We start from the raw sequence: 16,486 nt of genomic DNA, 5'->3' as shown, positions 1-16,486 counted from the left end.
GTAAATTTAAAATAGGCATTCCTAAGTATTAATAGAATACCTAAGTTTAAGGGACCGGCATGCACAATAAAGCTAGACAAAACCCTAGAAATGTCCTTATTTACTTTATCAGTGAACTTAGGCCAAAAGTCAAAAAAAAAATTGAGCTATTTTCCCCTAACTAATTAGAAGGCCTACCACAAGGCCAATGAACTCGAGCAAACCATCAAAGTCTCTACATTCCAAACGAGACCAAAATCATAGACCTAAGCACATCTCAATTATAAAAAAACTCGTTAACTCGTCATGGAACTTCATCCAACATGTAGAAGACAACTCACGAAGCCAGAGAAGCATAAAGAGACCTAACCTTAATCCTTACACAAACCAAAGTGTACAATATTTATATGCCATAGTGTCATAGTAGGATCTTGTCATAAAAATGCCCACTAGATCCTTCCCAACTCAGAAAAGTGGTGAAGAAGTTAAACAATGAAATTTTAGAAACTGAAGGATGGTGATGAAGAATTTGTAGGACGTTCAAGTAGTGTGCCTCACCCTGTCCACACATGCAACTGATGGCACATGAAAAGGCATTAGTATTTTGTATACTTGTACAAAGTGTGGAAATAAAACTATGTAACATTGTTATTCCACACTATCATGTCACTTGAAACATGATGAACTAAATAGGTAAATTGATGGTCACACTTTATTAGAGAAAGCAAGAATCCGTATGTTGTCCCTGAATTACCAACAGTAAAAAGGATAGCTCTTGGAAAATATGTATTGGCAGTCTCGTCATCAACAAAATGTCCATCAAGCATAAGTTTCCCATATCTAGACTTCACGACAAGCACAACTTGATGGTCAGAGTCAAGTAGTTCTCCAAGATTAGCTTGCACAGTGGATATATTAAGATTAGGGTAGGTGATTAGTCGAGAACTATCTTTAGAATATCAATAGTTAGTTAAGCCCCTTAGACTTTCAAACACCCCAAGCACATTCATGAAACTAATGAATCAACTCCTAAAACCCTAAAGAGCAAAACAAGCACAATCCTGACACTAATGAATCAACTCAACCGTATTGAGAAAATTTGTTGACAGTCTTTTGATGACATCTTGATCCACAACAAAGAGTATGACGCCCACCTATTTATAACAATTAAAATCATACAATTAACATGATTTTGTTTTTGAGGTCTCTTAGGTGAACAAAAAACACAATTTATATCATAATTGTATAAATAGGTTTTCTCTTTATTTCCTGCAATAAGACAAATGAAGCATCTCATGCAAGCTAAGTTATTCCTTAATGAGGTTCTTAGATTGCATAGGTTACACACATTGATGGTATCATATTATTTTAAAATTCCCTATGGAAATTGTTTAGGACCCAGCTTAAATTTTCATTTATATTTCATCAATAAACTGATATTGAATTTGCTAGTAGTTCAAGATTCTATCTTATCCATTGGTGTATCTTTCCCGTTGCTAAGTTTGCTTATAACAATTCTACAAATCACACTATGGATAGAAGTCCATTTGAGGTTGTCTATAAATCTAAAGCTTGTCATCTAATCAATCAAATTTTGTTACTAGACATTTCCTTGTCTCCCACCTTCCACCCTCCAAGTCAAGCGAAAGCCTTTATGATCCATATTTAAGAAATACCAATTCGATGTTAAGAGAAAATGTGCACTAAGTAATGAAAACATTATATTACTCATGCAGATGCATATCATAAACCTCCCATAAAAAGAATATAGTGTAGTAGATTCGTACATGTTGTATCTGCCTTAAGATGTTTTCCTAAAACCTCCTATAAAAAATTTCAATGTTCACTCCACTCCAATGATCATTTTTGCATTGTGAGAAAAATAGGACCTGATGCTAATATAATCTAATTTTCAATATAGTGAATTTAATATTATATTGAGGGGCATTTAAGTCTCTTTCTTTGTCTATTGATTTGCCCCCAAGCCGTACTCCTTCCAATTTGATGCTAACTCTTTCTCCCTCATCATAATTGACATTATGATTGAGAGGATCCTTGTTATGCAATCAGTGTTACTTTCTCATAAAAGAACTAAAAGATAACTAATCAATTGAAAAGAACTCCTAGACAGAAGTGCAGATCACAAAAGAGGAAGAACAACACATAATGCTTAACTTAATCGTTGATATCTAACAAGAAGCACCAAAACCAGATCCTATAGAAGAACCCCTTGATCGCCCGCTCTGTAACTATACAAGGCATCACAAGTCTTGACAAATCATTCTACACCCGTAATCGACTCTTGGCGAGGGAGAATGATGCAATTAGGGTTTAGCTTAGAAATTTTTATTATTTTAATTTTAAAAAAAATGTTTAAATTTATTTGAAGATATTGTTGAAGCTTTCTTTACAACCAAGTTGCACTTATAACCAGGCAATGTCGTTCGATTAGAATTTTATAAAGGAGTTAGAATTTCTTGCATCGAATCATCTTCCAATCAATATTATTTTTTCTTCAGTAAATCGAGTTGTTCTTGGTATTGCATTAAAAATCTTAGAAACTTCTAGTGCGAAGTATATCTTGTGAATATGATTTCACCCGGAAATATTTATGATCAGATGATGGACACAAATTCAATCATAGTATTATCACCGCAATCTATGACTAAGCTTATCTTGAGACAAGGTGGTAATTCTATGCATCTGACACTTGGAAAGACAACTGCTTTAGCTTTCTATCTCATGATCAGAAGTTAGAATATCAACAAGAAAAGATAAACAGATACAAATGTTCAATCAACCATTGGAACTATTAAACAATATGGCCAAGCTTGATATGTGAACTTCTACCAGAAAAGGATTTGTGCATGAAGCATATAGTTTGTGAACATAAGCACTGGGATCATTAGTCAACTAACACATCCTAAAAACAAAATATCAAAAATATAGTTCAGATCTGATTATTACAAGGGCATACCATATCTATCCTGAAACTCAGGAGTCCCCTGTAGGAATTCCAAACCTGGATGGGTTGCCAAAAGTTCTCGCAACACAGGTTTGAAATCATCCTGAAACTCGATCACTATTTTAAAATCAATATTTTGATAAACCAGTCATTTAATAATTTAGTAAATCATTCTATAAACATAGTTTACATATTTTACAGAATAAAGACAGGATAAGCACCTGAATAAGGTAACTGCGGTCTGCTTGCTTCAGAATGGTGAAGATCTGAGTAGCTACATCTTTTGTCATCAAGTTGCTACTGATCCAGTATTCAATAAATGCATCCCTGGAAAGTTAAAAACCAGGCCAGCGTGAAGCTATATATATATATATATATTCAATAAATCAAAAATATATTAGCAATGATAAAAGAGCCCTGCAGAAGTAGGCATATTAAGTATCCCCTTACATATTATAGAGAAAAATCCAGTTAATTCTACACCCGATAGAAAAAAAGTAAAACAAGCACATCCTATCTCTTGTTTTGTCAAGTCTTGTTTGCTTCCTGCCAGATATGGATTATAATCCTACACTAGTGGATAACCCACACAATATTCATGCAAAATTTTTTAGTAAATAGTATATCAATTTATTTTCTTTTTCTTACTGTGCCAATGACAGCATATTAGTGGACTAGGAATATTGACACATAACACCTTGCACTCATGTAAATTTTTTTAATTTAATAATAAAATCAGAATATACACATATTTAATTACAAAAAATAAATAAATTTATAAAACAAAATTTAACATAATTTAGGATGATCTTAATCAAAATTATATCTGAATAATTTGTTTCTAAAATAACATTTTATATGTCAAATTTTATATTGAAAAAATAAATTATATATAAATTTTATTATTAAAAAATTCTTGAAAGTAAATATATACATTAACGTTATACCGATCATAACGATTTAGTTTATAATCTTGATCAGTTCTAATCGACTAGATCCAATATGATAATAAATTAAATCTATTCCATTTTTATTCTATTCAACTTGATTTTTCTATTTGAAGTAAAAATACTATTTTATTTTTGGTTTTATAATAAAACAATAAACTCCGCCCATGACGACCGATTATGGCCGGTCCCAAACCCGGATAAAGGAGGAGGATTGCGTTAGGTTGCCAGTCAGCGTCAAACTATGACAAATATTCAATGAATCAATCCATTAAACTATTGTGCTAATGCTAGGTTGTTACTCGGAAGGAACGCGTTGTAAGGTCCGACTGTAACGTCTCGGCAAGGACCGCTACATCTCCAGAACTCGGATGTAGTAATAAATATGCAAGAGTTCGCGTTACAGGGTCCGACTGTAACATCTCAGCAAGGACCGCTACATCTCCATGAGAACTTGGGTGTAGTGTTAAATAGGCAAGAGTTCTCACACCATAGGTTGGATAAGAACAAATATGATAGGAAAACTAACAATATAAGATTTGGAACATGGAACATAGGAACTCTCACTGGTAAATCAATGGAGGTTGTAGATATGATGATTATGAGAAAAATTAGTATTTTATGTGTACAAGAGAAAATGGGCAGGCAAGGAGGCAAAGATGATAGAGAACTCGGGTTTTAAATTATGGTACACTGGAAAGAGTAAAGCAAGAAATGGAGTGGGTATTATTGTAGATAGTTTGTTAAAAGATGAAGTTGTAGGAGTAGTTAGAAAAGGAGATAGAATTATGACCCTTAAGATAATAATGGCGAAAGAAACTATGAACATAATTAGTGTATATACATCTTAAGTAAGATTAGACAAAGACATTAAATATAAATTTTGGGAAGACCTAAATGTAATAATACAAAATATTTCGACAAATGGGCCGTTTTTATAAGAGATCTAAATAAACATATAGGAGCAAGAAATACGAAATACAATACAGTACATGCGAGCCAAGATCTTGGACTAAGACACAAAGAAGACAAAACTATATTAGATTCCACGATAACATATGAACTTATAATAGCTAATACGTTTTCAAGAAGAAAGAAGAACAATTAGTTACGTTTAAAAGTAGGAACAATAAGTCACAAATTAACTTTCTTATGGTTAAGACGAGAGATAAATTTTTTTACAAAGAAAACTTAACCACTTAACATAGGTTAGTGATGTTAGATACCCACCCTAAGTATAATATCAGTAGAAGGAAAACGTGCATGGCTCCTGTGATCAAGTGGTGGAAGTTAAAGGATGGAAAGCGAAATATATTTAAGGAGAAGGTATAAGTACAATTAGGTGAAATATATGATAATCTAAATAAGATGGTTTCAAAGTTGAAAATAGTGGCCAAGAGTGTACTTGACAAGTCAAGAGGATGCACATCACTAAATAAAGAATCTTGGTGGTGAAATGAAAAAGTATAGGAGAAAGTGATAAAAAAAATGAATAGCCTATAAGTTATTGTGCATTTGCAAGAACAAATAAAACTTTAAAACATATACAATAGTAAGAGAAAAAAGGTAGTGAGTAAAGTCAATAATAAAGCTTTCAAATGCTTGTATCAACATCTTGACATAAAAGAAAGGGTAAACGATAGCTATAAAATAGCTAAAGCAAGAGAAAAGAAAGGATATTACCTAAATAAGATGCATTAAAGATGAATCAAATAGGGTATTAGTTGGAGGATGAGGAAATAAAGGGAGCGATGGAAATTATATTTTCATCATCTTTTTACTGTAGGTTTAGGTGACTAACTTAGCTTGCGAAATTTAAGTAGGTTAAAGGAGTATAAAAATTTAAATTTTTATTCCAAAAGTAGAATAGACGTTAATGGGATACAAAATGTAAAAATAGTATGTTGTAATGGATGATTTTCTAATAAAGATATGGAAGTGCTTATGGAAGCAACGTATTACGAATTATTCAACCTAATATTAAAAATGAAGAAAATGCTTGATTAGTAGATGGTAAGTACTCTAGTTCTTTGTATAAAAACTAAGGAAATGTAAAAATTATGTGAATTATAATGACATTAAGCTAATGGCGCATACTATAAAACTTTAGGAAATAATGAAATGATTAAAAAGGAGATCAAGCTGATCAAAATCAATTTGGATTAATGTCCGAAAGGTCGACGATAAAAGTTATATATCTTCTCAAAGAGTATCAAGAAAAGAAACAAGATTTACACGTGATATTTATTGACCTAGAAAATTTATGACAGTCCCGAGGGAAATTATGTGAAGAATTCTAGGAAAGAAATATAATTAAGAATATGTATGAATTATAAGAGCGAATAAACTAATTAATCAAAACATTTCCAATAAAGATAGGGTTACATCAAGGATCAATTCTAAGTCCTTATCTTTTTACATTGGCCATGAATAAACTTATTGAACATATCTAAGACGTGTTATCATAGTGCATAGTGCATAGTGCATATTTTTTGCCGATGATATTATTTTGGTCGATGTGACACGTGAAGAAGTAAATGCTAAACTAGAATCTTGATAGGAAATACTATTTAAGTTTAGTAATATTAGAAGTAATGAAACAATTGTTAAGATAGAAGAGGACGAGTTGCCCGGAACCGAGAGATTTAAATATTTAGAATCATTTTTACAAAATGATGGAGGGATTGAGAGAGATGTCTTACATAGAATACATGCAGGATGGGTGAAATGGAGAGGAGCGTCGAGTGTTTTATGTGACCGTAAAATACCTCTTAAACTTAATGGTAAGTTCTATAAAACCGCAATTAAACCTGTCATGTTATATAGAGTTGAATGTTGGGTTATGACTCAAACACACGAGCAGAAGATGAGAGTTATAGAGATGCGGATGTTAAGGTGGATGTATGGACATACGAAGATGAACAAAATAAGAAATGAGAGCATTAGACAGAAAGTCGAAGTTGCATCTATTGAGGAAAAACTTTGAGAGACACGTTTAAGATGGTATGGACATGTACTTAGACGACCAATAAATGTTCCAGTTAGGCGATGTGAAACTATGATAAATATGCATATCAAACGAGGAAGAGGAATACCAAAAAAGACTTGGTTAGCAACAATAAAACAAAATAAAATTTATTTAAATATAAATGATGATATAATAGGAGATAGAGCTCAATGGCGTAAAAGGATTCATACAGCCGACCCCACCTAGTGGGAAAAGGCTTGGTTGTTGTTGTTCTATAATAAAACAATATTCAAAATATTATTATATAATTAAAAAGGAAATCAAATATTATTGTTTTACTTCATTTATTACATAGTCAATAAAAGTGAATAGAAATTTTATTATGAGCTGACAAATCCTAATTAAATCAAATTTATATGATAAAAAATGCAATTCAAATTGATTTTTTTTATTCAGTTTGATTTTTTTATTAGAATTAAAAATTATATTTCATTTATTTTTTATTGATGATAAAAAATTAAAAATAAACTTTATTTAAAGTAAAATAAATAAAGGGAGTCTTGACAACGGTAAAGTTGTTGCTTTGTGACCAGAAGGTCACGAGTTCGAATCCTGGAAACAGCCTCTTGCAAAAAAGCAGGGTAAGGCTGCGTACAATAGATCCTTCCCCGGGACCCCGTATGGCGGGAGTTTCATGCACCGGGCTGCCCTTTTTTATTATTTAAAGTAAAATAAATCTCATTTTTTGGGGAAAAAAAACATTCACTAATATCTTGTGTTGCTCTTTTTTTTTTTTTTTTTTTTTTTTTTTTTTTGATGAGTGAAGGCCTCACAGATGAGCTCAGCCCACACACGATCATAGATGCATGAACAGCTGCCACATGTCATGCTTACAAAACTGGAGTCAACGCCCGTTGACTCAGAGTTTAACATATTGTTATAATTTGTAGTTAAAACCCAATGTGCAGCTTAAAATAACACAAATGTTGAACTACAAGATTGAAAGTTTAATCCAATTTTTTTTTACTGATGAGTGAAGGTAGACCCAACCCCGGACCGGGTCCGAACCAGACCCGGCCTGGACCCGCAACAAAGTCAACTAGTTGGTTACCCATTGACCCAGTTAAACGGACTGAAACTGGAACTGGCCTGCCTAGGGTAGGTCAGGCCGGTTCAACTTCAAAAATAACTGTGAACCAACAATGTGAACCGGCAATTCAACTGTGTTTTTTTTAACTATTAGGTTGACTAGTTGAATTTTAGGTGTGGTCGATGAGGGAGTGATGAAGATGGTGTAGCTGTCGCCTTCCTGATCACTAGATGCAGCAGCATACGAGCGACAACCATGGATCACCAACGAAGGGGCTGAGAGATCGAGGGTTTAGCGGTCTGGATCAGTGGAAAAAGCAAGAGCCGCCATGGGAAACAAAGATAAAACGGCGTCACCTTTCTAGCAGGACGACGACGTGAAGCGGCGATGGGGTTGCTACACATGCCGATGGGTGAAGTTGGCCTATGCGACTTCTAATTCCTATTGTGGCGAGTGACGAAAGTTGGCCGCTGGGTGGTAGCAGATGAGTGTGAGGGAAAGCATGCATATTAGGTCCAGGCCTGGGTCGTTGACGTCACCGCTCTCATCTTGTTTCCGAGAGTACTTCTCTGTCGCCAAGTGAGGTTGGGATCAACTCCGACAAAGCAAGGACCAACACCAGCAAACGCTCAGTCTTGGGCTTGTGCTCGACATTTTAATTACCAGCCTAACTAACCAAATTTTTTTTGAAAATATTTTTAATAAAATAAAATAATAATAATATTGAACCGTCATGAAATGTGACCGTAACCGTCTTGGACGGTTAAGATTAAGGGTCGATCTTCTTGGAATCGTTGAACAGCAGTTCGAACCATGGTCGAGTCTAAGTGCAGGTCTGACAAATGAAGCCCACACGTGCCCATAGATGCATGTGCAGGTGCCACATGCCAAGCTTAGGAAATTGGAGTCAGCATCTGTTGACTAAGAGTTTAATATATTGAATACAATTTGCAATTAAAACCTAACGTATAACTTAGAATAACACAAATTTTGAACTATAATGTTGAAAATTAATCCAAGAAAATTTCTAATGCAGCTGTTTAAAGCAAATCTGGCACAAGAAAAACCAAGTGTTAGGCATTTGTAATGTTATTATGATTCACCACCCAAGCCAGTCCATCAAGTAAAATTTGATAGTAAATATTACCAATTCACTATTTTATGGGAGATATTGTTCCGAACATATACGCCAATATGACTATTGTCGGATGTGAAGAAACCAAAGTAGAAGGATCACCACTTAGAAGGTAGACACTGACACTGTATTTCAGATGCATTTGCCCTAGCAAGTTGACTGTCAGCCATCAGTACTAAAGTTCCTAAAACAAATAATGAAAGTTGGAGAAGAAAAAAAGGCTCAGCTTACAAGCCAACAAACCTCCACAACTTTGTGCAAACGAGTAAAAGAGCACGATACAGACATGCAACTAAACAAATACAATAATTTTACAATTAAATAGTAGAAGCTCACAAAATGCAGAATAGTTTGTAGTCTTCATTTTACATACCTTGACACCATTCCGGTACATTCAGCATCGCACTTTCTAAAGAAAGAAGTGGAGAGGAATGATGGTAGCTTACAGATTTCCTTCGTCACAGTTTTGAATTCTGTAAAGGAAAAGAACGCCGTCTCAATGATTGCTTAGAAAAATTACAATGCACTATAAACCTGAGCAAATATTGGGAATACATATACCTTGTAATTGTAGCCCATCCATGTTACCAAAGAAAAGATGATCAATTCTAGATAAGCATTGTTCTTTCAATGCTTTTGGAGGCGGACGGCCATTATGGAAGTAAAACTGTCATGGTATTAATCAGTTACATAGAAAATCACTGACCATCTAGACAAAACCTTTTTAGTTGGCATATGCAAACTAAGAAAAACAGATCAACAGAGAGTACCTGAGGTATAACTTCTTTGATGGGTTCACTAATTAATTTTAGTGGAGAACCAAAAGGTGAAAGTCCAACATTTGAGTTACGCTTCAAAAAACGGGGAGATCCACATGTGCTCCTAGGTGAGAGAGGAGGCACACTGCCAGCAGGAAACATGGAAGGCGGGGAATTATTCCCAACAGAATTTGGATTACATGAACTGCCTGGAACATTGAGAGGTGAACTCCCTTTTGCATCTTCAATCAATGACTTCACCTGAAATCAAAGAAAAAAACACAAATGAGAGTATCTGTGAAACAAGATTTCCATAATTGTTACACACTTAAGGTCATATGACTATCAAATCATACAAACAATTAAAAAGATTCTACCCTACTTTGAATAGTTGTTATATCCTATAATATACAAAAGAGTAAAATATTCTTTATAATAACTGCATATGATTGATCGAGCACATTGATCATGGCTATAACAAAAAAAAAATGTAGGTTCTTATGCCTCCTTCACAAAAATATTTCAGTTCATTTGAAATTGAAATTAAACTGACTATATGATATTTCACCGCTGACTGTTTTCAGTGTAATACAAAACCATTGTCAACAACTGTCATTGATTTGAATATTGATGACAACATGCAACAGAAGAAAGGAAGAAAAAAAAACAAATCAATGATGTTGCATGAAGGAAGAAGAAAATGATGACACAAGAAAGGAGATGACTTCAACATGACAATATATTGCCAATTTGAACGTAGATTTGAGAGGCATCACCACGTGACTAAATAGGCCAGCTTGCAAATTGGGCTCCTTCTCTCTTTTTTAATTTTTATGATAAGGTTGCTCAAGTTTTGCGAGACGCCTACACACTACTAAGGTTGTCAACGAACTTCCAATGAAACAAAGCCAGCTCAAATTCCATGTGTCATAGCCCTGCCAACACCTTGCCATGAGAGATTAGAAAGAGTTCCTGAGAGTGCATGTGAGAGCAGGAGAATTCCACAAGGCAACAATGCTGCTGGATCAATGTTCCTTAGTCTATATTCCTTATACCTGGCCCATTGGTGTTGATGCTCCACCATTTTCTACAGCCATTTATAATTCAAAATTAGCACAAGCTGGGGATTTTATTCAACATATACCATAGAATTAATATAGTCCTGAACTCTAAACTTATTGTATATAAGTTTTTTACATTTAGAAATGCTTAATCAGAATTTCAAATTTTTAATTGAATTTTTAATTTCAAGTTTTTTACATTTATTTATTCAAATGAATCACAGCATCATTTGCTAGGTCAACTAGTTCAACCACTTTGAGAAATTGAATCATTCACCTGGTAGTCTCACTGCTTCGATCTCTCATTCAAACTGATTATAGGGCTTATGTGCCGAGGGGCCACATTGCATCCTCTAATGTCACGTAAAAATTATATTAGGTTAAACTAATCCCAAGCCTATTAAAGTCCAAGTCATTCACAAGTTAATATTGGTTAGATTATACCAAGGTTTGCAAAATAAACGAGCAAAACACATGAGACATGTAGTATTTAAGATATGTAAATTTTGTTTATTGATTATGTTAGTTGAATGCATTGTTATATGTAATGTGTTTTGGGTCATATATACTATTTAGAATTTAGATTCATATAGAAAATGTTTTATTTATTGCTTTCAATGATTAAAGTAATTATTAAGTGAAAAATATAATTTCTTTGTATCAATAGCTTAGGTTGATTAACTTGATATACTTCTAGTAAACATAAACTTACATATATTTCAACTCAACAATGTTATATACATAGCTTTCAATATAGTGAATTGTATTTCTAACGAAACATGAACAGTGTGCTAGATATGCACCTATATATGTTTTTTTATATACCACTTACACATTATAATTCAATTGAATATCATTTGTTTATTTTTTTCCCCACGATAATTCTGAAGCATTATTATTCTCCTGTTTGGCTAGTTGAATGGAATATAGAAGCATCAAATAAAATTACCCTTCCAAGGAAATATAAGGTTAGCATCCAAATGATCAAGTTGGACAAATCCTCATGATGCTGTGCTAATCATATGAATTCAGCCAATTGATTCAATCTGGAAGATTAAAGAAACTGACAATATTCCAGTGTGGACCTTAAATTTGTCAATGGGCTCTTAAAAAGCATTTGCCTGTGTTATAAATAGATAAAAGTTAAATGTGTATTCTAAATTTGCAAGGGATTGTAAGCATTAGCTTCAGAATCAAAACTAGTTTTCCAAGAAGAAAAATAGGCTAATTTGCTTACTGACAAGCCAAGTCATGCATATACCAACAAAAACATCGACAGTAAATAGTTGATGACTTCTACTAAAAGTTGCTGATTCAGGAAGAAAAACGAGCTCTTTGCATTAACAGTCACATAAATGCTAATGGAAAATTAAACGTACCAATTTCCCTGTTTCGTGCAATGAAAGCCACTGGGAGAACAGTTCCTCGGCTATCCTAGGTTTTTCCTTCAGAACCACTTGAGATACCTCCGGGAGCTGCAGCAGCTCCGGGTCAAGCGACGCCATATCCCTCACAATATCGATATCCATTCAAACGAACCACTCTCGCATAAAACGAGAAGACCCGGAAAGAAAATAATATGGGAAACCCTAGATCTCCGAGTTTTCCCACTAAAAAATCTATAAAAAAAACACAGAATTTTTATTATAAAATCACATAAAACGAACCCTAGTTCTCCCAACCCGATCCTCTCGCTCCCTTCCTTTCTTCATCCATATCCGAGTGCTCAAACCTGCAATCCCAAACAATAACCAGTCGAATTGATAACACGAGCCCAGATTCGGAGCTGGATAAGACAGAGATTCTCTTGACTCGTGAGATCGTCTGTCTATGCGACTCGGAGGCTTGAGGCAAGCAAATCGAACTACAACGGACTCGCCTGGGAGGTCAAACGGATCGGGATCTGAGGTGATTCGTGTGAAGGAGATTCTGATCGTTGAGCTCGATAAACTCACCGACGAAGGGGAGATAGACCTGAAGAAGCTCTTCCTTGGACCTTGAATCGCTGAGCGCCAGAGAGAGAGAAATAAGGAAGAGAAAGTGGAAGTGGCGTTGGATCGGTATCGCAGATTACTACAGGTGGAAATAAACTTACGTTTGATTGATCCAAGTCGCTAATCTCAGCCGTCTGATTTGAAATGCATCATGTGGATCGTGTGATAGGAGGCGATCCTTGTCTTCCGTTGGATAGAAGGAATTAAGGAAACAGATACAAATTGTTGTATTTTTTGTTTTTTTTTATTTTCTCCTTGTCTAAGGATAAAGTAATAAAAGATTATTTTTCTCGTATACGTTTCCGATCAAAAAATACAGAGAAAGGCAAAAATAGAATAAAATATATATATATATTCAAAAAATCAATGTACCTCAGAAGTTGAAATTTATATCTTCAAAATATAATGCACATCAATAAATTCGACAATTGAGTTTGTTGATAAAAAGATAAACAAAAATGAAAAATAAATAAATTAACCAAAATACTTTCACTATCAATCAATTATTTTCTCTATAATAGTTGTAGTTTTTTTTAATAAAAGTTAAAATTTATAATATTCAAACTTATTTGATACCATGATTGAAATAAGTCAAATTGACATTAAAATGAATTAAGATCCAAACTTAATTTATTTTTCATTTTATAAACTTAAATTTGGTTAATTTGACTTTATTTTGATTTTATTTTGATATTATTAATATCTTAATTTAAGTTTATTTTATTATTTAGAATTTTAATTTTATTTTTTTTCAATTGGTTAGTGATTTGATATTATAAGGTTTTTTACTTTAAGAGTTTTCTGTTTATTTTGTAAATTTAATAAGAATTCCGTTGGTACATATAATTCAAGCATTTTTTGTGAATATTATTTATTAATAATATTTTTGAAAATTTTATAATTTTTCCATATATATATATATATATAGGAATTTGATAGGGTGCCTAACCTAACTCGATGTGTGAGATGTCTGGAAGTAATTCGAGCGCCCAAATGTTTATAAAAGTCATGGATAGGAGTCGCAGACGAGAGTCGTACACCATATTAGCTCATATATATATATATATAAGAATGATTGTTGTATACTTTTATGTGGGTGGCATAGATGATAACTCTATTCTGTCTTTTTTTTTTCTATGAATCTTTCTTTGTTCTTTTTTTTTACGGAGGTTCTTCACTCTTCTTTTAAAGATCCCAGTTAGCTTCATTGATTATCCCTGGGGGTGACAAGTTCGACCTCATAAAGGTTTTCCACTGGTCATTAGGATAAATCGGGAAGTGCACATGGTACTAATTTTTATAAACCAGCATCAAGGTGGTATTGACACCACTAAACCAACACCAAGGTGGTGCTAACACCACTAAATTAACACCATCCAACTTGGTGTTGATTTGTAAAAATCAACACCATCTTGGTACTGGTTTATAAAAATAAACTTCAAAGTTGGAATTGGTTTTTAAAAATCAACTTCAACGTGCTAGCGCTAAGCTAGTCTTTAATGACCATCATCAATAACATTAGAGCTAGTGCTGGTCTTTAATGCTCTGTTTACCTAAAGGAGTGGACAATGGATGGATGAAACAAACCTAGGAGCATAGGAAGAGAATGAAAAGGGAAATAAATCTCTTTCTCTACGTACTTGTTTATCTTGATTGAGGAAGATGAATAGATGTAATGTAATTTTTGTAGCTAAAAAAAGATACATGCGTCATTTTTAGGTATATTGCATAATTTTGTGAGTTAAAAAGAGTACATGCATGATTTTTTTATATGGTGTAATTGTATAAATAAAAAATGGTGTACATGCATCATTTTTTTTCCATCCATTACTTTTAGTCTGATTTTGAAGTGATCAATTTTGGTTTTAAAATAATCCGTTGATGGATTGTATTTATCTTCTTTCTTAAAATTTTAATGAAGTAAATAACAAAAACTTTTTCATTACGGAAACTTTTCCTTAGTTTTACTTTCTGCTCTTCCAAGTAAACAGAGGATAAAAGACCAACACGTTGGAGCTGATCTTTAAAGACAAACTCCAATGACTAGCTCCAACATTTGATTTGGTGCTGGTCTTTAAAGACCAGGACGCCAATGTTGTTGGTGCCGGTAAAAATTAGCTTATTGGTGTTGGTATTTAAGATCAACACTAAATAATGCTGATTTGTAGAAAACAACACTTGGATAGTAAAATCGACACCACCTTGGTGTTGGTTTATAGAAACAAACATCAAGATGAATAGTATGGATTTAGTGGTGTTAACATCAAGGTGGTACTGATTTATAAAAATTAGTACTACTTGTATAATTAATGAAGAATGAATACAGTTATTGTATATAGACAAGAGATTAAAAAGAATAAAATGGTTTTCACTCAATTTTTTAACACTATGCGAAAATGAGCAATAGACTTCGGATATTGTCTGAAGTAATAAATAGATAAGTATCGAAGTAAACGCACGTGAAGTAAAAGGATCAGTTTATTACTTCGCCACAAAAGTACCGAAATCTTTCGCTGACTCAAAATTAGTTCAAAATTAGACCGATTTCAAAGTAAAAATGGCTTTATTATTTCATCGATTTTGTAACAATACTGATGTAGTTGATCATATATAACTTCACGTGTTACATTGATTGAAGAAGTAATTATTTATACAACTTCATAGATTTTATATTGTTGCGAAGTAAATATTTTATTTAAGTACATCACTATTTAAATTTATCTAAATCTTTTGTATTATATTACTCCACCATTTATTTACAATATAAAAGTAATTGTTCACATTTTAATACAACACACAAGTTTAATTGAAGAAAGTATTTCACTAAAAAAATGAATAAATATATGATAAATATCTATCAAATATATATTTACAAAAGATATATTTGGCTAACTTTATCCAAAAATATATTCTCAAATATCTAAATACAACCAAAGATTTATAGTCAAATTAGCTACATTCACTCGAATTCGCTCCACATAAGAGTAGATAAATTTATACCACTGAGCTTCCTATTGCATTCTAAAGAAAGCATTTCTTTCATCTTCTCCTACATCACAGTCAGAGACTTTACAGTCGTATCAACCTCTAGAACATGCAGCCATGTAAGAAAACTTCAACCATATCTCTTATACATGCCCTATGAAGTAAACAAATATGATCAAATATAGAGGATAAATAAAAAATTAATTCATCCAATGTAAATGTATAGTTCAAAACATTTAATCTAGAGCAATCTGTACGTGTAAAACAACATTATTATTTCGATATTTGCAGGTCATAGCACAGGCAATTATAGTTCAAAACATTTAAAAATAATTAATATACATTGAATCTAGTTCTGAAGATGAATTTTGAACCATAAGATTCACATCTTAAGGGATGATGTGAACAAGCACTCTTCTTGATAGTTTTGACTTTTTAAAAGTTCCTTAACCGAAGAACATGCACTGTAATAATGCAGTCGATATCTATGCCTAAGAGAATCTTGTTCCATCACTGAACTAAATATTTGGAAATTGATTGTCATTTGCTTGTGTTCAAGAGAAGTCAAGAGGGAGTATGGATGTAGCATGAGACGGAGGAGCAA

General features: G+C 33.1%; 1 protein-coding gene and 1 long non-coding RNA gene across 3 annotated transcripts in view; both read right to left on the bottom strand.

Moving 5' to 3' along the window:
* The window catches only part of LOC121985668 (serine/threonine protein phosphatase 2A regulatory subunit B''beta-like), a 36,176-nt gene extending 23,201 nt beyond the window's left edge, over positions 1-12,975 (bottom strand). Inside the window, exons 1-7 of one of the 2 annotated variants that reach the window (XM_042539267.1) lie at positions 12,859-12,975; positions 12,283-12,782; positions 9,855-10,103; positions 9,646-9,751; positions 9,458-9,557; positions 3,166-3,271; positions 2,957-3,047 (exon numbers count right to left, since the gene is read on the bottom strand). In XM_042539267.1, the coding sequence (XP_042395201.1) occupies positions 2,957-3,047; positions 3,166-3,271; positions 9,458-9,557; positions 9,646-9,751; positions 9,855-10,103; positions 12,283-12,432 (802 nt within the window). In that variant the 5' untranslated portion in view covers positions 12,433-12,782; positions 12,859-12,975. Of the gene's footprint in view, positions 1-2,956; positions 3,048-3,165; positions 3,272-9,457; positions 9,558-9,645; positions 9,752-9,854; positions 10,104-12,282 lie in introns of both variants that reach the window. The other variant, XM_042539268.1, reaches the window with a different exon arrangement.
* Positions 7,642-9,434, bottom strand: LOC121985670. Its single transcript, XR_006113237.1, has 2 exons — positions 9,316-9,434; positions 7,642-9,231 (listed from the first exon to the last, which is right to left on the bottom strand). It is a non-coding gene; the product is annotated as an uncharacterized LOC121985670 (long non-coding RNA).
* Positions 12,976-16,486: the final 3,511 nt, after the last annotated feature.

This window comes from Zingiber officinale, chromosome 5B (genome assembly GCF_018446385.1).
Source record: "Zingiber officinale cultivar Zhangliang chromosome 5B, Zo_v1.1, whole genome shotgun sequence".
NCBI classification, from domain to species: Eukaryota; Viridiplantae; Streptophyta; class Magnoliopsida; order Zingiberales; family Zingiberaceae; genus Zingiber; species Zingiber officinale.
The sequence above is the reverse complement of the archived record's forward strand: the minus strand, read 5'-3'. Positions and strand labels throughout refer to the sequence as shown.